The sequence below is a fragment of the Nerophis lumbriciformis genome, linkage group LG29 (assembly GCF_033978685.3).
Source record: "Nerophis lumbriciformis linkage group LG29, RoL_Nlum_v2.1, whole genome shotgun sequence".
NCBI classification, from domain to species: Eukaryota; Metazoa; Chordata; class Actinopteri; order Syngnathiformes; family Syngnathidae; genus Nerophis; species Nerophis lumbriciformis.
The window spans coordinates 32162501-32185000 of record NC_084576.2 but is presented as its reverse complement, the minus strand read 5'-3'; the positions used below and the strand labels follow the sequence as shown (position 1 = coordinate 32185000).

Below are 22500 nucleotides of genomic sequence, written 5' to 3'. Positions count from 1 at the left end.
AAAAAAATAATTAAACAAAAACAAAAAAAACAGGATCGATACCAGGGTGACTATATCTCACTTTTTTCATATAAATGATTTTGCACTATTGACTTAGTTTTGATTAAAATAATAATAATAATAATAATAATAATAATAAGTAAAAAAAACCAGTATCGGCCTCGGATCGACACCAGGGTGACTATATCTCACTTTTTTTTAATATAAATGATTTTGCACTATTGACTTAGTTTTGATTTTTTTAAAAATAATAATAAAAAAAACAATTACAAAACAGTATCGGCCTCGGATCGATACCAGGGTGACTATATCTCACTTTTTTAATATAAATGATTTTGCACTATTGACTTAGTTTTGATTTTAAGAATAAAAAAATAAAATAAAATAAAAAAATAACAGTATCGGCCTCGGATCGATATCAGGGTGACTATATCTCACTTTTTTTCATATAAATGATTTTGCACTATTGACTTAGTTTTGATTTAAAAAAAAAAAAAAAAAAAAAAAAATAATAAATAACAGTATAGGCCTCGGATCGATATCAGGGTGACTATACCTCACTTTTTTAATATAAATGATTTTGCACTATTGACTTAGTTTTGATTTAAAAAAATAAAATAAAAATAAAAAATAAAATAAAAAATAACAGTATAGGCCTCGGATCGATACCAGGGTGACTATATCTCACTTTTTTTAATATAAATGATTTTGGACTATTGACTTAGATTTGATTTAAAAAAAAAAAATAATTAAACAAAACAAAAAAAAACAGGATCGATACCAGGGTGACTATATCTCACTTTTTTAATATAAATGATTTTGCACTATTGACTTAGTTTTGATTTTTTTTTTTTTTAAATAAATAAAATAAAATAAAATAAAAAATAACAGTATAGACCTCGGATCGATACCAGGGTGACTATATCTCACTTTTTTTTTTATATAAATGATTTTGCACTATTGACTTAGTTGTGATTTTTTTTTTTAGTAATAATTAAAAAAATAATTAAAAAACAGTATCGGCCTCGGGTCGATACCAGGGTGACTATATCTCACTTTTTTAATATAAATGATTTTGCACTATTGACTTAGTTTTGATTTAAAAAATAAATAAATAAATAAATAAAATAAAATAAAAAATAACAGTATCGGCCTCGGATCGATATCAGGGTGACTATATATCACTTTTTTCATATAAATGATTTTGCACTACTGACTTAGTTTTGATTTAAAAAAAATAATAATTAAACAAAAACAAAAAAAACAGGATCGATACCAGGGTGACTATATCTCACTTTTTTCATATAAATGATTTTGCACTATTGACTTAGTTTTGATTAAAAAAATAAAAACAAAAATAAAAAACCATTTAAAAAAAACAGTATCGGCCTTGGATCGATATCAGGGTGACGATATCTCACTTTTTTAATATAAATGATTTTGCACAATTTTTTTTAAATATAAATAATACATTTTGCTCTATTGAATTAGTTTTGACAAATAAAGATCAAACAAAATAAAAAGCAGTATCGGCATCGGATCGATACCAGGGGAAAAATATCTCACTTTTTTTTTAATATAAATGATTGTGTGACCCCGTAAGAGACAAGCGGTAAAAAAAATGGATGGATGGATGGATTTTGCACTATTGACTTAGTTTTGATTAAAATAATGATGATAATAATAATAATAATAATAATAATAATAATAAAATAGTATCGGCCTCGGAGCGATACCAGGGTGACTATATCTCACTTTTTTAATATAAATGATTTTGCACTATTGACTTAGTTTTGATTAAAAAAATAAAAATAAAAATAAAAAACAATTTTAAAAAAACAGTATCGGTCTTGGATCGATACCAGGGTGACGATATCTCACTTTTTTAATATAAATGATTTTGCACTATTTTTTTTATATAAATAATACATTTTTGCTCTATTGAATTAGTTTTGACAAAAAAAGATCAAACAAAATAAAAAGCAGTATCGGCATCGGACCGATACCAGGGCGAAAATATGTCACTTTTTTTTAATATAAATGATTTTGCGGCCCCGCAAGAGACAAGCGGTAAAAAAAATGGATGGATGGATGGATTTTGCACTATTATATAAATGATTTTGCACTATTGACTTAGTTTTGATTTTTTTTTAATAATGATAAAAAAACAACAATTAAAAAACAGTATCGGCCTCGGATCGATACCAGGGTGACTATATCTCACTTTTTTAATATACATGATTTTGCACTATTGACTTAGTTTTGATTAAAAATAAATAAATCAATAAATCAAATTAAATAAAAATAACAGTATCGGCCTCGGATCGATATCAGGGTGACTATATCTCACTTTTTTCATATAAATGATTTTGCACTATTGACTTAGTTTTGATTTAAAAAAAATAATAATTAAAAAAAACAAAAAAAAAACAGGATCGATACCAGGGTGACTATATCTCACTTTTTTCATATAAATGATTTTGCACTATTGACTTAGTTTTGATTAAAATAATGATAATAATAATAATAATAATAATAATAATAATAATAATAAATAAAAAAAACAGTATCGGCCTCGGATCGACACCAGGGTGACTATATCTCACTTTTTTTTAATATAAATGATTTTCCACTATTGACTTAGTTGTGATTTTTTTTTTAGTAATAATTTAAAAAATAATTAAAAAACAGTATCGGCCTCGGATCGATACCAGGGTGACTATATCTCACTTTTTTAATATAAATGATTTTGCACTATTGACTTAGTTTTGATTTTTTTTTTTTTTAAATAAATAAAATAAAATAAAATAAAAAATAACAGTATAGACCTCGGATCGATACCAGGGTGACTATATCTCACTTTTTTTTTTATATAAATGATTTTGCACTATTGACTTAGTTGTGATTTTTTTTTTTAGTAATAATTTAAAAAATAATTAAAAAACAGTATCGGCCTCGGATCGATACCAGGGTGACTATATCTCACTTTTTTAATATAAATGATTTTGCACTATTGACTTAGTTTTGATTTAAAAAATAAATAAATAAATAAATAAAATAAAATAAAAAATAACAGTATCGGCCTCGGATCGATATCAGGGTGACTATATCTCACTTTTTTCATATAAATGATTTTGCACTACTGACTTAGTTTTGATTTAAAAAAAAAAAATAATTAAACAAAAACAAAAAAAACAGGATCGATACCAGGGTGACTATATCTCACTTTTTTCATATAAATGATTTTGCACTATTGACTTAGTTTTGATTAAAATAATAATAATAATAATAATAATAAGTAAAAAAAAACCAGTATCGGCCTCGGATCGACACCAGGGTGACTATATCTCACTTTTTTTTTAATATAAATGATTTTGCACTATTGACTTAGTTTTGATTTTTTTTTAAATAATAATAAAAAAAACAATTACAAAACAGTATCGGCCTCGGATCGATACCAGGGTGACTATATCTCACTTTTTTAATATAAATGATTTTGCACTATTGACTTAGTTTTGATTTTAAGAATAAATAAATAAAAAAATAAAATAAAATAAAAAAATAACAGTATCGGCCTCGGATCGATATCAGGGTGACTATATCTCACTTTTTTTAATATAAATGATTTTGCACTATTGACTTAGTTTTGATTTAAAAAAAATAAAAAAATAAAATAAAAATAAAATAAAAAATAACAGTATAGGCCTCGGATCGATATCAGGGTGACTATACCTCACTTTTTTAATATAAATGATTTTGCACTATTGACTTAGTTTTGATTTAAAAAAATAAAATAAAAATAAAAAATAAAATAAAAAATAACAGTATAGGCCTCGGATCGATACCAGGGTGACTATATCTCACTTTTTTTAATATAAATGATTTTGGACTATTGACTTAGATTTGATTTAAAAAAAAATAATAATTAAACAAAACAAAAAAAAACAGGATCGATACCAGGGTGACTATATCTCACTTTTTTAATATAAATGATTTTGCACTATTGACTTAGTTTTGATTTTTTTTTTTTTTAAATAAATAAAATAAAATAAAATAAAAAAATAACAGTATAGACCTCGGATCGATACCAGGGTGACTATATCTCACTTTTTTTTTTTATATAAATGATTTTGCACTATTGACTTAGTTGTGATTTTTTTTTTTAGTAATAATTAAAAAAATAATTAAAAAACAGTATCGGCCTCGGATCGATACCACGGTGACTATATCTCACCTTTTTTAATATAAATGATTTTGCACTATTGACTTAGTTTTGATTAAAATAAATAAATAAATAAATAAAATAAAAATAAAAATAACAGTATCGGCCTCGGATCGATATCAGGGTGACTATATCTCACTTTTCTCATATAAATGATTTTGCACTATTGACTTAGTTTTGATTTAAAAAAAATATAATTAAACAAAACAAAACAAAAACAGGATCGATACCAGGGTGACTATATCTCACTTTTTTCATATAAATGATTTTGCACTATTGACTTAGTTTTGATTAAAATAAATAAATAAATAAATAAAATAAAATAAAAAATAACAGTATCGGCCTCTGATCGATATCAGGGTGACTATATCTCACTTTTTTCATATAAATGATTTTGCACTATTGACTTAGTTTTGATTAAAAAAAAAAAAAAAATTAAACAAAACAAAAAAAAACAGGTTCGATACCAGGGTGACTATAACTCACTTTTTTAATATAAATGATTCAGCGCCCCTTCCACCCCGAACGGGACAAGCGGTAGAAAATGGATGGCAGCTCAGTCGGCAGAATTTTACTGTAAAAACAAAAGTGTCACTGTTTTGCCATTTACAGTAATGCACTGTAAAAAAAACAACAACAACTGACAGTTCAGTTGTCAGAATGTTACTGTAAAAATGACAATGCTACTCTTTTACAGTATTGTACTCTTTTACAGTATTGTACTCTTTTACAGCATTGTACTGCAAAATAAGGGCCACAGATTTTACGGTAGAAAAAAAACTGGAAGGTCTGTCGCAGGATTTTACTTTGAAAATACACAAGTAGCGTTGCTCCATTTACAGTAATGATATTAGGGCACTGTACATAAACACGACAATACGCACTGTAGTCGTGTCATTTAATACTCATACAGAGGATCATAAAACACAAAAGCAAACATTTGAAATACGATCATCGGCACCAAGGATTTTTCAAAATAAAAAATACTTGGATGACATCAGAGTACACTCGGCAAGTACGCCGCAAAATATGCAATGCAAGTATTTCGATGCGGGTACTTAATAATAAAGTTTAGACGTATTCTTTCACATATATCATCCTATATAGGAGTGTATTATTGTACACAAAGTACTGTAGGAGTGTGTTATTGTACATACAGTACTATAGGAGTGTATTATTGTACACAGTACTGTAGGTGAACTGTATATACAGTACTGTAGATCTACTGTTTATCAATTTACAATACTGTACACTATTGTACAGTACTGAATGAGTACATTATTGTACATATAGTATTGTAGTTGTATTGTATATTATTGTACATACAGTAATGTAGAGGTGTATTATTGTACATGCAGTACTGTAACTGTACTGTATATCATTGTACATACTGTACTTTAGGAGTACATTATTGTACAGAGTACTATAGGAGTGTATTGTTGTACATACAGTACTATATTATTATATTAATGTTCAAACAGTAATGCAGGTGTACTGTATATTATTGTACATACAGTACTATAAAAGTGTGTGATTGTACATACAATACTGTAGTTGTTCTGCATATTATTGTACATAGAGTACTATAGGAGTATATTATTGTACATGCAGTACTGTGGGTGTACTGTATATTATGATACTTTTAGTACTATATTAGAGTACTGTAGGTTATAAAATCTGCATGCAGCCGTGCTGCAGATGAGGTCAACATCTGGACGGGTGTAACAAAGATGTGCGAGTAGAGTCTCTGTCTGTGTAAAATCTTTGTGTCTCGTAGTGAATAAGATCAAAGATGCGAAATGTCCTGTAAACAAAGTGAAAGTTAAAAAAAAAGAAGATGTGAATTGTTCTATTAGCAAAGTGAAAGTAAAAAAAAGTTGTGATGTTCAGTAAACAAAGTGAAAGCTTGAAAAAAAAAGATGTGAATTGTCCTATTAGCAAAGTGAAAGTAAAAAAAAAGTTGTGATGTTCAGTAAACAAAGTGAAAGCTTGAAAAAAAAAGATGTGAATTGTCCTATTAGCAAAGTGAAAGTAAAAAAAGTTGTGATGTTCTGTAAACAAAGAGAAAGTTAAAATGATGTGAAATGTCCTGTTAACAGAATGCACGTAAAAAAAAAAAAAAAAAAGCTGTGATGTTATGTAAACAAAGTGAAAGTAAAAAAGAAGAAGATGAAATGTCTTGTAAACAAAGTGAAAGTTAAAAAAAAGAGATGCAAAGTCCCATACACAAAATGAAAGTTAAAAAAAAACAGTTGTGATGTTCAGTAAACAAAGTGAAAGTTTAAAAAAAAAAAAGATGTGAATTGTCCCGTTAGCAAAGTGAAAGTAAAACAAGTTGTGATGTTCTGTAAACAAAGTGAAAGTTAAAAAGATGTGAAATGTCCTGTTAACAGAGGAAAGTAAAAAAGAAAAAAGTTGTGATGTTATGTAAACAAAGTGAAAGTTAAAAAAAGTGAAATATCCTGAAAACAAAGTGAAAGTAAAAAACAAAAAGAGATGCAAAGTCCCATACACAAAATGAAAGTAAAAAAAAAACAGTTGTGATGTTCAGTAAACAAAGTGAAAGTTTAAAAAAAAAGATGTGAATTGTCCCGTTAGCAAAGTGAAAGTAAAACAAGTTGTGATGTTCTGTAAACAAAGTGAACGTTAAAAAGATGTGAAATGTCCTGTTAACAGAGGAAAAGAAAAAAGAAAAAAGTTGTGATGTTATGTAAACAAAATGAAAAATTAAAAAAAAAGTTAAATGTCCTGTTAACAAAGTGAAAGAAAAAAAAGTTGTGATGTTCTGAAAACAAAGTGAAAGTTAAAAAAAAAGGTGAAATGTCCTGCTAACTAAGTTAAAGTAAAAAAAGATTTGATGTCCTGTAAACAAAGATGTGAAATGTATGTTAAGAAAGTGAAAGTAAAAAAATAATAATTTGGTGTAAAAAAAAAAAGTAATGTTCTGTAAACAAAGTGAAAGTAAAGAAATATGTGATATTCTGTAAACAAAAAAACGTCAAATGTCCTGTCAACAAAGTGAAAATAATAAGATATGTGATGTTCTGTAAACAAAGCGAAAGTAAAAAAAATGATGTGATATTCTCTAAACAAAGTGAAAGTTAAAAAAAAAAGTGAAATGTCCTGTTAAAATTAAAGTTAAAAAAAAAGATTTGACGTTCTGTAAACAAAGTGAAAGTAAAAAAAAAAAGATGTGAAATGTCCCGTTAACGAACTGAAAGTAAAAAAAGATTGGATGTTCTGTAAACAAAGTGAAAGTTAATTAAAAAAAAAGATGTGAAATGTCCCGTTAACGAACTGAAAGTAAAAAAAGATTGGATGTTCTGTTAACAAAGTGAAAATAAAAAAAAAAAGATGTGAAATGTCCCGTTAACGAACTGAAAGTAAAAAAAGATTGGATGTTCTGTAAACAAAGTGAAAGTTAAAAAAAAGAAGATGTGAAATGTCCCGTTAACGAACTGAAAGTAAAAAAAGATTGGATGTTCCGTTAACAAAGTGAAAGTGAAAGAATAAAAAAAAAAGTTGTGATTCTCCTTCAAACCTTCCCGCCTTCTAGAACTTGCTCTGCTTGAGCTTGTCGATGTGGTAACACAGCTTGAGGGCGGGGCCTAACTTCAGGCCCAAGTATTTCATCATCATGTCGCTCTTCAGCAGCAGCAAGGCGTGGCCGTCAATCTCCTGCAGGGCGGGGCAAAGATGGAGCGTCCTGATTGGTCTGCGCTCCTGACAACAAGCGTCCTGATTGGTCGACGCTCCTGAGGAGAAACTTACGTGTTTCCTGAAGACGTCGGCGTGAGGACCCAAGGCCTGAGGGTCGGCGTCCTTCATGAACCAGACCACATCGTCCACGGTCCAAGAGGACGGCTCTTTACTGGCCGGAGCCTTGGACTCCTGGGACTCTGCAGGGTAACATCCTGGGTTGGAAACACAACCATTATACTGCTCCTGTCACATATAGAGGATCTTTGACCAGCAGTTTTACATCACGGCCTTATAAAGTGCTCCTGTCACATATACAGGATCTTTGACTAGCAGTTTTACATCACGGCCTTATAAAGTGCTCCTGTCACATATACAGGATCTTTGACTAGCAGTTTTACATCACGGCCTTATAAAGTGCTCCTGTCACATATACAGGATCTTTGACTAGCAGTTTTACATCACGGCCTTATAAAGTGCTCCTGTCACATATACAGGATCTTTGACTAGCAATTTTACAATAAGGCCTTAAAAAGTGCTCCAGTCACATGTAGAGGATCTTTGACTAGCAGTTTTACAATAAGGCCTTAAAAAGTGCTCCTGTCACATATAGAGGATCTTTGACTAGCAGTTTTACAATAAGGCCTTATAAAGTGCTCCAGTCACATGTAGAGGATCTTTGACTAGCAGTTTTACAATAAGGCCTTAAAAAGTACTCCTGTCACATATACAGGATCTTTGACTAGCAGTTTTACAATAAGGCCTTATAAAGGGCTCCTGTCACGTATACAGGATCTTTGACTAGCGGTTTTACAATAAGGCCTTATAAAGTGCCCCTGTCACATATACAGGATCTTTGACTAGCGGTTTTACAATAAGGCCTTATAAAGTGCTCCTGTCACATATACAGGATCTTTGACTAGCGGTTTTACAATAAGGCCTTATAAAGTGCTCCTGTCACATATACAGGATCTTTGACTAGCGGTTTTACAATAAGGCCTTATAAAGTGCTCCTGTCACACATACAGGATCTTTGACCAGCAGTTTTACATCACGGCCTTATAAAGTGCTCCTGTCACATATACAGGATCTTTGACTAGCAGTTTTACAATAAGGCCTTATAAAGTGCTCCTGTCACATATACAGGATCTTTGACCTGCAGTTTTACATCACGGCCTTATAAAGGGCTCCTGTCACACATACAGGATCTTTGACCAGCAGTTTTACATCACGGCCTTATAAAGTGCTCCTGTCACATATAGAGGATCTTTGACAAGCAGTTTTACAATAAGGCATTATAAAGTGCTCCTGTCACATATAGAGGATCTTTGACTAGCGGTTTTACAATAAGGCCTTATAAAGTGCTCCTGTCACATATACAGGATCTTTGACTAGCGGTTTTACAATAAGGCCTTATAAAGTGCTCCTGTCACATATAGAGGATCTTTGACTAGCGGTTTTACAATAGGGCCTTAAAAGAATGCTAATGTCACATATAGAGGATCTTTGACAAGCATTTTTACAGTAGAACTTTAAGAAACAGAAGACTGCTCCTGTTATATAGACAATCTTTGACTAGCAGTTTTACAAAAGGACTTAACGAAACATAGGAGTAATCCTGTTGTATAGAGGATCTTTGACTAGCGGTTTTACAGTACAACTTTAAGGAACAGAAGACGGCTCCTGTTATACAGAGGATCTTTGACTGGTGGTTTTGCAGTACAACTTTAAGAAACAGAAGACGGCTCCTGTTATACAAAGGATCTTTGACTAGTGGTTTTACAGTACAACTTTAAGGAACAGAAGACGGCTCCTCTTATACAGAGGATCTTTGACTACTGGTTTTACAGCAAGACTTTAAGAAATAGAAGACGGCTCCTGTTATACAGAGGATCTTGGACTACTGGTTTTACAGTACAACTTTAAGAAACAACGGTGTTCCCCTGTTGTATAGAGGATCTTTGACTAGCGGTGTTACAGTAAAACTTTAGGAAACACAAGAGTGCTCCGGTTGTTTTCAGGATCTTTGACTTGCGGTTTTACAGTAAAACTTTAAGAAACAGAAGACTGCTCCTGTAACAGAGGATCTTTGACTACTGATTTTACAGTACAACTTTAAGGAACAGAAGACGGCTCCTGTTATACAGAGGATCTTTGACTACTGGTTTTACAGTAAGACTTTAAGAAATAGAAGACGGCTCCTGTTATACAGAGGATCTTTGACTACTGGTTTTACAGTAAGACTTTAAGAAATAGAAGACGGCTCCTGTTATACAGAGGATCTTTGACTACTGGTTTTACAGTAAGACTTTAAGAAATAGAAGACGGCTCCTGTTATACAGAGGATCTTTGACTACTGGTTTTACAGTACAACTTTAAGAAACAGCGGTGTTCCCCTGTTGTATAGAGGATCTTTGACTAGCGGTGTTACAGTAAAACTTTAGGAAACACAAGAGTGCTCCTATTGTTTTCAGGATCTTTGACTTGCGGTTTTACAGTAAAACTTTAAGACACAAAAGACTGCTCCTGTAACAGAGGATCTTTGACTAGTGGTTTTACAGTAGGACTTTAAGAAACAGAGGAGTGCTCCTGTTATATAGAGGATCTTTGACTAGCGGTTTTCCTGTAGGATTTTAAGAAACAGAGAAGTGCTCGTGTTATATTGAGGATCTTTGACTAGCATTTTTGCAGTACGTCCATAGGTAACGGAAGAGCTCTGGTTTGATATGGAGGATCTTTGATAAATGTTTATTTTGTGATGACCTCTCACCTGTCCTGTTGCCCTCTAAGAAAGTGTCGGGGCCGGCGGACGTCTGCCTGCAGGGGCCCACGGGCGTGGGGCCGCTGGGGAACTGCTGCAAAGAGCGGAAGCCGTAGGCGGACTTTGGCGAGTAGGAGGAGCTTATGGAGCTGAAGGCGGACTCGCCGTGGTCCAGCGGGTAGCGCTTGACGTCTGCCTGCTCGTGGCGATAGTCGTCTGCCGGAGACGTTTCAGCTGGAGGCCAGACACAGGCGTCTGAGTGGAGGATCTTGGACTGGCAGTTTTACAATAAGGCCTTATAAAGTGCTCCTGTCACATTTACAGGATCTTTGACTAGCAGTTGTACAATGAGGCCTTATAAAGTGCTCCTGTGACATATAGAGGGTCTTTGACTAGCAGTTTTACAATAAGGCCTTATAAAGGGCTCCTGTCACATGTAGAGGATCTTTGACTAGCAGTTTTACAATAAGGCCTTATAAAGTGCTCCTGTCACATGTAGATTATCTTTGACTAGCAGTTATACAACAAGGCTTTATAAAGTGCTCCTGTCACATATACAGGATCTTTGACTAGCAGTTTTACAATATTCCTTATAAAGTGCTCCTGTCACATATACAGGATCTTTGACTAGCAGTTTTACAATAAGGCCTTATAAAGTGCTCCTGTCACATATAGAGGATCTTTGACTAGCAGTTTTACAAAAAGGTCTTAAAAAGAGCTCCTGTTACATATACAGGATCTTTGACTGTCAGTTTTACAATAAGGCCTTATAAAGTGCTCTTGTCACATATAGAGGATCTTTGACGAGCAGTTTTACAATAAGGCCCTATAAAGTGCTCCTGTCACATGTAGAGGATCTTTGACTAGCAGTTTTACAATAAGGCCCTATAAAGTGCTCCTGTCACATATAGAGGATCTTTGACAAGCAGTTTTACAATAAGGCCCAATAAAGTGCTCCTGTCACATATAGAGGATCTTTGACTAGCAGTTTTACAATAAGGCCTTATAAAGTGATCCTGTCATATATAGAGGATCTTTGCCTATCAGTTTTACAATAAGGCCTTATAAAGTGCTCCTGTCATATATAGAGGATCTTTGACTAGCAGTTTTACAATAAGGCCTGACAAAGTGCGCCTGTCACATATACAGGATCTTTGACTAGCAGTTTTACAATAAGGCCTTATAAAGTGCTCCTGTCACATTTAGAGGATCTTTGACTAGCAATTTTACAATGAGGCCTTATAAAGTGCTCCTGTCACATATAGAGGATCTTTGACTAGCAATTTTACAATGAGGCCTTATAAAGTGCTCCTGTCACATATAGAGGATCTTTGACAAGCAGTTTTACAATAAGGCCTTATAAAGTGCTCCTGTCACATTTACGGGATCTTTGACTAGCAGTTTTACAATAAGGCCCTATAAAGTACTCCTGTCACATATAGAGGATCTTTGACTAGCAATTTTACAATAAGGCCTTATAAAGTGCTCCTGTCATATATAGAGGACCTTTGACTAGCAGCTTTACAAAAAGGTCTTAAGAAGAGCTCCTGTTACATATAGAGGATCTTTGACTAGCAGTTTTACAATAAGGTCTTAAAAAGTGCTCTTGTCACATATAGAGGATCTTTGACAAGCAGTTTTACAATAAAGTCTTATAAAGTGCTCCTGTCACATTTACGGGACCTTTGACTGGCAGTTTTACAATAAGGTCTCATAAAGTGCTCCTGTCACATATACAGGATCTTTGACTAGCAGTTTTACAATATTCATTATAAAGTGCTCCTGTCACATATACAGGATCTTTGACTAGGAGTTTTACAATAAGGGCTAATAAAGTGCTCCCTTCACATTTACAAGATCTTTGACCAGCAGTTTTACAATAAGGCCTTATAAAGTGCTCCTGTCATATATACAGGATCTTTGACTAGCAGTTTTACAATATTCCTTATAAAGTGCTCCTGTCACATGTAGAGGATCTTTGACTAGCAGTTTTACAATATTCATTATAAAGTGCTCCTGTCACATATACAGGATCTTTGACTAGCAGTTTTACAATATTCCTTATAAAGTGCTCCTGTCACATTTACGGGACCTTTGACTGGCAGTTTTACAATAAGGTCTCATAAAGTGCTCCTGTCACATATAGAGGATCTTTGACTAGCAGTTTTATAATAAGGCCTTATAAAGTGCTCCTGACACATATAGAGGATCTTTGCCTATCAGTTTTACAATGAGGCCTTATAAAGTGCTCCTGTGACATATAGAGGATCTTTGACTAGCAGTTTTACAATAAGGTCTTAAAAAGTGCTCTTGTCACATATACAGGATCTTTGACTAGCAGTTTTACAACGAGGCCTTATAAAGTGCTCTTGTCACATATAGAGGATCTTTGACTAGCAATTTTACAATGAGGCCTTATAAAGTGCTCCTGTCACATATAGAGGATCTTTGAATAGCAGTTTTACAATGAGGCCTTATAAAGTGCTCCTGTCATATATAGAGGATCATTGACTAGCAATTTTACAATGAGGCCTTATAAAGTGCTCTTGTCAGATATAGAGGATCTTTGACTAGCAATTTTACAATGAGGCCTTATAAAGTGCTCTTGTCAGATATAGAGGATCTTTGACTACCGTCAGACAGGTAGGAGTTGCGGCGGCTGATGACGGGCTGGTCACTGAAGAGGTTCTCACAGTGCAAACTGCGACACAGTTTCTTGAGGAATCGCAGCACGTAGTCGATGCTGTTGACCACCGGGAGGCTGAGGAGGTGCTGCTTGCCATCAAAGGTGGCTGAAACACAGGCGGGGCCTTATAAAGTGCTCCTGTCACATATACAGGATCTTTGACCAGCAGTTTTACAATAAGGCCTTATAAAGTGCTCCTGTCACATATACAGGATCTTTGACCAGCAGTTTTACAATAAGGCCTCATAAAGGGCTCCCGTCACATATACAGGATCTTGGACGGGCAGTTTTGTGGACGGTGAGTACCTGAGATCTTCTCCCCGCCGTAGCCCTGCGTGAGGAGCGCAAAGACGGTCTTCTGCTGGAAGGCGCTGTCGATGCAGCCTTGGACCGCCTGCTGCAGGACCACCGAGGGTCTGTCGGGTCCAAAGTGGTCCGGCAGCTGCTGGATCTTCTTTCTGTCCAGGTTGGGACCCGTGTTGGCCTGCTTGTTGATGTAGATGCACACTGACACACACACACACACACACACACACACACACACACACACACACACACACACACACACACACACACACACACACATGTCATTGGTTTTTAATCTTCTTTATTTACTTCAAGTTATTACATTATGTCTCTATATTCATATTTATTTTATTTGTTTCTATTAATTGTGGCCAAAGGGGGCGCATTTCAATTTCTTACACACACTTGTTATTTCATATGTTGACCAGAGGGGGAGCACTTTTAAAAGCGACACACAGTCAATTAGAAAAATCCCTCTTTAGGACCAGCCTTTCTAGATATATAAAGAAGTGTATTTACAACATTAATAATATAAACATACTATGCAAATATAAAAAAAAGCTTGTTGTGAAAAATGAGTTGGAATTTCACAAGAAAAAGGTCACAATTTCACAAGAAAAACGTAGAATTTTGGCAGTATTATAAAAAAAAAAAAGTCGTTGGAACAGAGCAAGTTTTTAATTGTGATGAAAGTGGACTTTTCTGGAAAAAGATGCCAGAGCAGACTTATTTCACAGCGGAGGGGGAAACTACCTTTCGTTCAGGGTTAGGGTTAGGGTTGGAGACATACACAGTTAGAGACTGTGTATGTGTAAGTGATATGCAACTAACCCCAACCCTAACCCCAACCCTAACTCTAACCAAAACCTAACCCCAACCCCAACCCTAACCCCTAATCCTAACCCTAAGCCTAACAAAAACCTAACCGTAACCCCTAACCCTAACCAAAATCTAACCCCAACCCTAACCCCTAACCCCTAACCCCTAATCCTAACCCTAACCCTAACCCAAACCTAACACCAACCCCAACCCTAACCCTAACCCCAAACCTAACCTCAACCCTAACCCCTAATCCTAACCCTAACCCTAACCCTAACCCTAACCCTAACCCTAACCCAAACCCAAACCTAACCCCAACCCTAACCCAACCCTAACCCCTAATCCTAACCATAACCCAAACCTGACCCTAATCCTAACCCTAACCCAAGCCTAACCCTAACCCCAAACCTTACCCCTAATTTTAACCCCTAATCCAAACCCAACCTCAACCCCAACCCCAACCCTAACCCTAACCCTAACCCTAACCGTAACCCCAAACCTAACCTCAACCCTAACCCCTAATCCTAACCCTAACCCTAACACCAACCCTAACCCTAACCCTAACCCTAACCCTAACCCTAACCCTAACCCTAACCCCAACCCTAACCCCAACTCTAACCCCTAATCCTAACCCTAACCCTAACCCTAACCCTAACCCTAACCCAAACCCAAACCTAACCCCAACCCTAACCCAACCCTAACCCCTAATCCTAACCATAACCCAAACCTGACCCTAATCCTAACCCTAACCCAAACCTAACCCCAACCCTTACCCCTAATTTTAACCCCTAATCCAAACCCAACCTCAACCCCAACCCCAACCCTAACCCTAACCCTAACCCTAACCCTAACCCTAACCCCAAACCTAACCTCAACCCTAACCCCTAATCCTAACACTAACCCTAACCCTAACCCTAACCCTAACCCCAACCCTAACCCCTAATCCTAACCATCACCCAAACCTGACCTTAATCCTAACCCTAACCCTAACCCTAACCCTAATCCTAAACCTAAACCTACCCCCAAACCCAACCCTAACCCTAACCCAACCCTAACCCTAACCCTAACCCTAACCCTAACCCCAACCCCAACCCTAACCCTAACCCTAACCCAACCCTAACCCTAACCCTAAACCTAACCCTAACCCCAACCCCAACCCCAACCCTAACCCTAGCCCTAACCCTAACCCCAAACCTAACCTCAACCCTAACCCCTAATCCTAACACTAACCCTAACCCTAACCCTAACCCTAACCCCAACCCTAACCCCTAATCCTAACCATCACCCAAACCTGACCTTAATCCTAACCCTAATCCTAAACCTAAACCTACCCCCAAACCCAACCCTAACCCTAACCCAACCCTAACCCTAACCCTAACCCTAACCCCAACCCCAACCCTAACCCTAACCCTAACCCTAACCCAACCCTAACCCTAACCCTAACCCTAACCCCAACCCCAACCCTAACCCAAACCCAACCCTAACCCAACCCTAACCCCTAATCCTAACCATAACCCAAACCTGACCCCTAATCCTAACCCTAACCCAAACCTAACCCCAACCCTTACCCCTAATTTTAACCCCTAATCCAAACCCAACCCCATCCCCTAATCCTAACCCTAACCCTAACCTAACCCCTAATCCTAACCCTAGCCAAAACCTAACCCTAACCCCAAACCCAACCCTAACCCCAACCCTAACCGTTAATCCTAACCCTAACCCTAACCCCAAACCTAACCAAAACCCTAATCCTAACCCCAACCCCAACTCCAAACCTAATCCTAACCCTAACCCTAACCCTAACCCTAACCCTAACCCTAACCTTACCTACCTATTTTCTTTATACCTAACCCTAACCCCAACCCTAACCGTAACCCTAACCCTAACCCCAACGCCAACACCAACCCTAATCCTAACCCTAACCCTAACCCCAACCCCAACCCTAACCCAATCCTAACCCTAACCTAACCCCTGATCTTAAACCTAACCAAAACCTAAACCCAACCCTAACACGGCCCCTTCAGCTCCCCCCCCCCTCCTTCTCTGCCTTTGTCTGCTTATTCCTCTTTGCTGAGAACGTATTGACGTTTTTAAATGTTTATTATTGTGGCAACATGGTTCAAGATTTCTGTGATTTCTGATCGTTTGTGAGGGCACCAAAGGGACTCCTGTGTGTGGGCAGAGCAGCGTATACGGGACGGTTCAGCTCGTTGTTGTTTTTTTGGCTTGTTGACTAATAGAAGTCGATCCCTCACCCAGTCCTGTATCGCACTTAATATCGTCTTCAAAGTGTACAAAACTTCCCTAAAATGCAGACTTTTGTCGAGGCTGGAACCAATTATTCATATTTACATTGTTCCTTATGGAGACATTTGCTTCACTGCACAAACTTTTCTACAAAGCCCAAAAGCAGTGAAGTTGTCACGTTGTGTAAATGGTAAATAAAACCAGAATACAACAAATCCTTTTCAACTTATATTCAATTGAATAGACTGCAAAGACAAGATATTTCATGTTACATTTTTTTTTGCAAATAATCATGAACTTAGAATTTAATGGCAGCAACACATTGCAAAAAAGGGCATTTTACCAGTGTGTTACATGGCCTTTCCTTTTAACAACACTCAGTTTGCAGGCCAGTCTAGTACCCGCACTCTTTTACTACAATCTTTTAGCATCCAAGCAACGTTATCATGGACGCCCCTGCTTATTTCAGTGAGATGTTGGCCAAGCCACGAGTTACAACAGCGTGGCTTGGCCAACATCTCACTGAAATAAGCAGGGGCGTCCATGATAACGTTGCTTGGATGCTCCAAAAGCTGTATGTACCTTTCAGCATTAATGGTGCCTTCACAGATGTGTAAGTTACCCATGTCTTGGCCACTAATACACCCCCACATGCCTAGAACAGTCCAGAGGGTTCTATCCCCTTTGTTCCGGAAGACACAACATCCACAGTTTCCAAAACCCAATTTGAAATGTGGACTCGTCAGACCACCGAACACTTTTCCACTTTGCATCAGTCCATCTTAGATGAGCTCGGTTCCCAGCGAAGCCGGCGGCGTTTCCGGGTGTTGTTGATAAACGGCTTTGGCTCTGCATAGTAGAGTTTTAACTTGCACTTACAGATGTAGCGACCGACTGTAGTTACTGACAGTGGTTTTTTTCTGAAGTGTTCCTGAGCCCATGTGGTGATATCCTTTACACACTGATGTCCCTTTTTGATGCAGTATCACTTACGTGCAGTGATTTCTCCAGATTCTCTGAACCTTTTGATGATATTACGGAGCATAGATGGTGAAATCCCTAAATTCCTTGCTTGAGAAATGTTGTTCTTAAACAATTTGCTCGGGCATTTGTTGACAAAGTGGTGACCCTCGCCCCCGTCCTTGTTTGTGAACGACTGAGCATTTCGTGGAAGCTGCTTTTATACCCAATCATGGCCATACTTGCCAACCTCGAGACCTCCGAATTCGGGAGCGTCTTGGAAGAGTTAGTGCTGCAATGGATTCTGGGTATTTGTCCCGTTGTGTTTATGTTGTGTTACGGTGCGGATGTTCTCCCAGAAATGTGTCCGCCATTCTTGTTTGGTGTGGGTTCACAGTGTGGCGCATATTTGTAACAGTGTTAAACTTGTTACCGACTCAGTGGCCTAGTGGTTAGAGTGTCCGCCCTGAGATCGGTAGGTTGTGGGTTCAAACCCCGGCCGAGTCATACCAAAGACTATAAAAATGGGACCCATTACCTCCCTGCTTGGCACTCAGCATCAAGGGTTAGAATTGGGGGTTAAATCACCAAAAATGATTCCCGGGCGCGGCCACCGCTGCTGCCCACTGCTCCCCTCACCTCCCAGGGGGTGATCAAGGGTGATGGGTCAAATGCAGAGAATAATTTCGCCACACCTAGTGTGTGTGTGACAATCATTGGTACTTTAACTTTAACTTTAACTTTTATACGGCCACCCCTCAGTGTGACCTGTATGGCTGTTGACCAAGTATGCTTTGCATTCACTTGTGTGTGTGTGTGAAAAGGCCGCATATATTACGTGACTGGGCCGGCACGCTGTTTGTATGGAGGAAAAGCGGACGTGGCGACAGGTTGTAGAGGACGTTGAAGGCAGTGCCTTTAAGGCACGCCCCCAATATTGATAACCGGGTGGAAATCGGGAGAAATTCGGGAGAATGGTTGCCCCGGGAGATTTTATATATATATTTCATGGAAGCTGCTTTTATACCCAATCATGGCCATACTTGCCAACCTCGAGACCTCCGAATTCGGGAGCGTCTTGGAAGAGTTAGTGCTGCAATGGATTCTGGGTATTTGTCCCGTTGTGTTTATGGTTGTGTTACGGTGCGGATGTTCTCCCAGAAATGTGTTTGCCATTCTTGTTTGGTGTGGGTTCACAGTGTGGCGCATATTTGTAACAGTGTTAAACTTGTTTATACGGCCACCCCTCAGTGTGACCTGTATGGCTGTTGACCAAGTATGCTTTGCATTCACTTGTGTGTGTGTGAAAAGGCCGCATATATTACGTGACTGGGCCGGCACGCTGTTTGTATGGAGGAAAAGCGGACGTGGCGACAGGTTGTAGAGGACGTTGAAGCAGGGCCGGCCCGTGGCATAGGCCGTATAGGCAAATGCTAAGGGCGCCGTCCATCAGGGGGCGCCACGCCAGTGCCACAAATGTTGGAGAAAAAAAAAAAAAAAAAAAGTTGGTACTATTATTTCTAAATACAAAAAAATAATCCCACGTTAATTAAAATTCAAATTAAAGCCTATTTAATAGAAATATTATTTGTTACAACATTACGCCCCCCCCTTCCCCCCGCACGGTGCGCCGCCCCCCCTTCTCGTATCATGACTCTTTTTGGACGTCACCACATCAAAAAAATCAACACAAGATGTCAAAACGGCCAAAACTGTCAGGTGCCCAGGGAAGAAAAAAGAGAAAAGAAGAGGAGGAGAAACGAGAAAAAGACAAGAGGTAGCAGGTAGGTAACGTTAGCCTACATGAAATTATTTGTCTGTTACAGAATGTGATAGTAACCTGGCTTTTTAGCATTAAGCTAATGTCACATGATTCGGCAATTGCTAATCAATAAATAGCTAGTTCTGTTTTAACGTCGGGTTAATATTGTGGAGGGGGCTAAATTGTTATGGAAAATAATAATGTAACGTTAGGTAATTACAGTACTCCCACCTTACATTCCTCAGGGACATTTGTATTAGATCTTTTAAGCAGGTGTTTTTTGTTTACATTGTTATTGCCTTCTGGTTAGCTAATGTTTGCCCTGCAGGTAATAGTCACTTTTCCACCCCTTTATATACAGGTATTGGGTATAGTTGTAAGCAGAGGTGGGTAGAGTAGCCAGAAATTGTAGTCAAGTAAGAGTACTGTTACTTTAGAGATTTATTACTCAAGTAAAAGTAAGGAGTAGTCACCCAAATATATACTTGAGTAAAAGTAAAAAGTATGTTGTGAAAAAACTACTCAAGTACTGAGTAACTGATGAGTAACATACACACACACACACACATATATATATATATATATATATATATATATATATATATATATATATATATATATATATATATATATATATATATATATATATATATATATATGTCTTAATAAGGTTATCCAAAAAATAGTGCTCGATACCGTAGTAGAGCGCAATATATGTATGTGTGGGGAAAAAAAATCACAAGACTATTTCATCTCTACAGGCCTGTTTCATGAGGTTTCATGAAGCAAAAACGTCTCAACGAACATTGGACACAAATTCCTCAACCTGATTGACAAACACTTTCCCAAAGACAACAACCTAAGAAAAGTATTCAACAAGAACAACATCAAATTGAGCTACAGCTGCATGAACAATATACGACAAATCATCTCAAACCACAACAAAACAATTGCAAATGAGCCGTCGACCCCCAGTCAGAACGACTCCAAAACCAACAAAGCATGTAACTGTCGAAAGAAACCTGATTGCCCCCTCAACGGGGGGTGCTTACAAACATCAGTTGTCTACCAATCTAAGGTAATACGCAAGGACATTAACACATCCGACACATATGTAGGATTAACCGAGGGTGAATTCAAAACCAGATGGAACAACCACAAGGCTTCTTTCAGGAACAAAAACCTGCGAAATACCACAGAACTCAGCAAACACATTTGGGACCTCAAAGACAATAATGTTGAATATTCAATAACATGGCAAATTCTTGCATCCAGCACACCTTACAATAGTGGTAATAAAAGATGCAACCTATGCTTGAAAGAGAAACTGTTTATTATCTACCGTCCAGACCTGTCATCCCTCAACAAGCGCAGCGAAATTGTAACAACATGCCGCCATAGACGGAAACGCCTCCTAGGTAACACATGAACCAATCACCACGCCCCTAGGCCAGCCTGTACCCACCCACTCTGTGCCCTATACAAACCATGGTATGCGAATGCTCCCATTAAAATCTCCTGACGATTGAGGGTACCCCCCTCATGAAACAGGCCTGTAGAGATGAAATAGTCTTGTGATTTTTTTTCCCCACACATACATATATATATATATATATATATACATTGATATATACAGTATATAATTTATATGTATTTATTGTGCTGTTTTTGTTTACATGTTAAAGGTGTTTTAATGAATATACATGCATGTTTAACATATAGATTCCTTTCTTTAATGAAGACAAGAATATAAGTTGGTGTATTACCTGATTCTGATGACTTGCGTTGATTGTAATCAGACAGTAGTGATGATAGCGTCCACGTTTTCAAATGGAGGAGAAGAAAAGTTCCTCCTTTCTGTCTAATACCACATGAAAGTGGTTGGTTTTTGGCACCTTATTTGTCCAGCTTCCATATTCGTTTTTATACACTTTACAAGAAATATATTGGCGGCAAACTCCGTAGCTTGCTAGCTTGTTTGCGCTGGCTTTCGGAGACTCTTGTTTTGAAAGCGCAGGCGCGATGGAGCGGCACTTTTATTGTGAAGACAGGAACGTCCTCATGTGCGGTCAGTCTTGAGGCTTTTGACGGGATTTACGGTTGAAATAAAAAAAGTATATTTTTTCCTTCACACTTTTGATTGATTGATTGGAACTTTTATTAGTAGATTGCACAGTACAGTACATATTCCGTACAATTGACCACTAAATGGTAACACCCCGATAAGTTTTTCAACTTGTTTAAATCAGGTCATGTGACCACCTGGCTCTGTTTGATTGGTCCAACGTCACCAGTGACTGCATCTGATTGGTGGAACGTCACCAGTAAGGCAGGCACTTTGAAGGTCTGTCTGACAGACCAAAACAAACAAAGCGTGCATTAACAGATGGATAAAAATTAGTAGCGAGTAGCGAGCTGAATGTAGATAAAAGTAGCGGAGTAAAAGTAGCGTTCCTTCTCTATAAATATACTTAAGTAAAAGTAAAAGTATGTTGCATTAAAACTACTCTTAGAAGTACAATTTATCCCAAAAGGTACTCAAGTAGATGTAACGGAGTAAATGTAGCGCGTTACTACCCACCTCTGGTTGTAAGTAAAAAAAAAAGGTCAAAGACAAAGCTATTCGGGTTCTTGTGAGTATATACACTTCACTGCCGATGTGGGGGGGGGGCGCCACCTAAAATCTTGCCTAGGGCGCCAGATTGAAGGCATTGAAGGCAGTGCCTTTAAGGCACGCCCCCAATATTGATACCCGGGTGGAAATTGGGAGAAATTCGGGAGAATGGCACTGAAATTCGGGAGTCTCCCGGGAAAATCGGGAGGGTTGGCAAGTATGATCATGGCACCCACCTGTTCCCAATCAGCCTGTTCACCTGTGGGATGTTCCAAGCACTCCTCACCTTTCTCAGTCTTTTTTGCCGCTTGTGCCAGCTTTTTTCAAACACGTCGCAGGCGTCAAATTCCAAATGAGCTAATACAGGTAAAATCCAGTAAATTAGAATATTTTGAAAAACTTGATTTATTTCAGTAATTGCATT

The 22500-nt window shown here is 37.2% G+C and overlaps 1 protein-coding gene across 1 annotated transcript in view; it reads right to left on the bottom strand.

Moving 5' to 3' along the window:
• Positions 1-6919: 6919 nt before the first annotated feature.
• The window catches only part of LOC133571778 (sex comb on midleg-like protein 4), a 17742-nt gene continuing 2161 nt past the window's right edge, over positions 6920-22500 (bottom strand). Inside the window, exons 3-7 of the mRNA XM_061924264.1 lie at positions 13675-13875; positions 13316-13474; positions 10692-10916; positions 7994-8136; positions 6920-7900 (exon numbers count right to left, since the gene is read on the bottom strand). Of these exons, the coding sequence (XP_061780248.1) occupies positions 7775-7900; positions 7994-8136; positions 10692-10916; positions 13316-13474; positions 13675-13875 (854 nt within the window). The 3' untranslated portion in view covers positions 6920-7774. The remainder of the gene's footprint in view (positions 7901-7993; positions 8137-10691; positions 10917-13315; positions 13475-13674; positions 13876-22500) is intronic.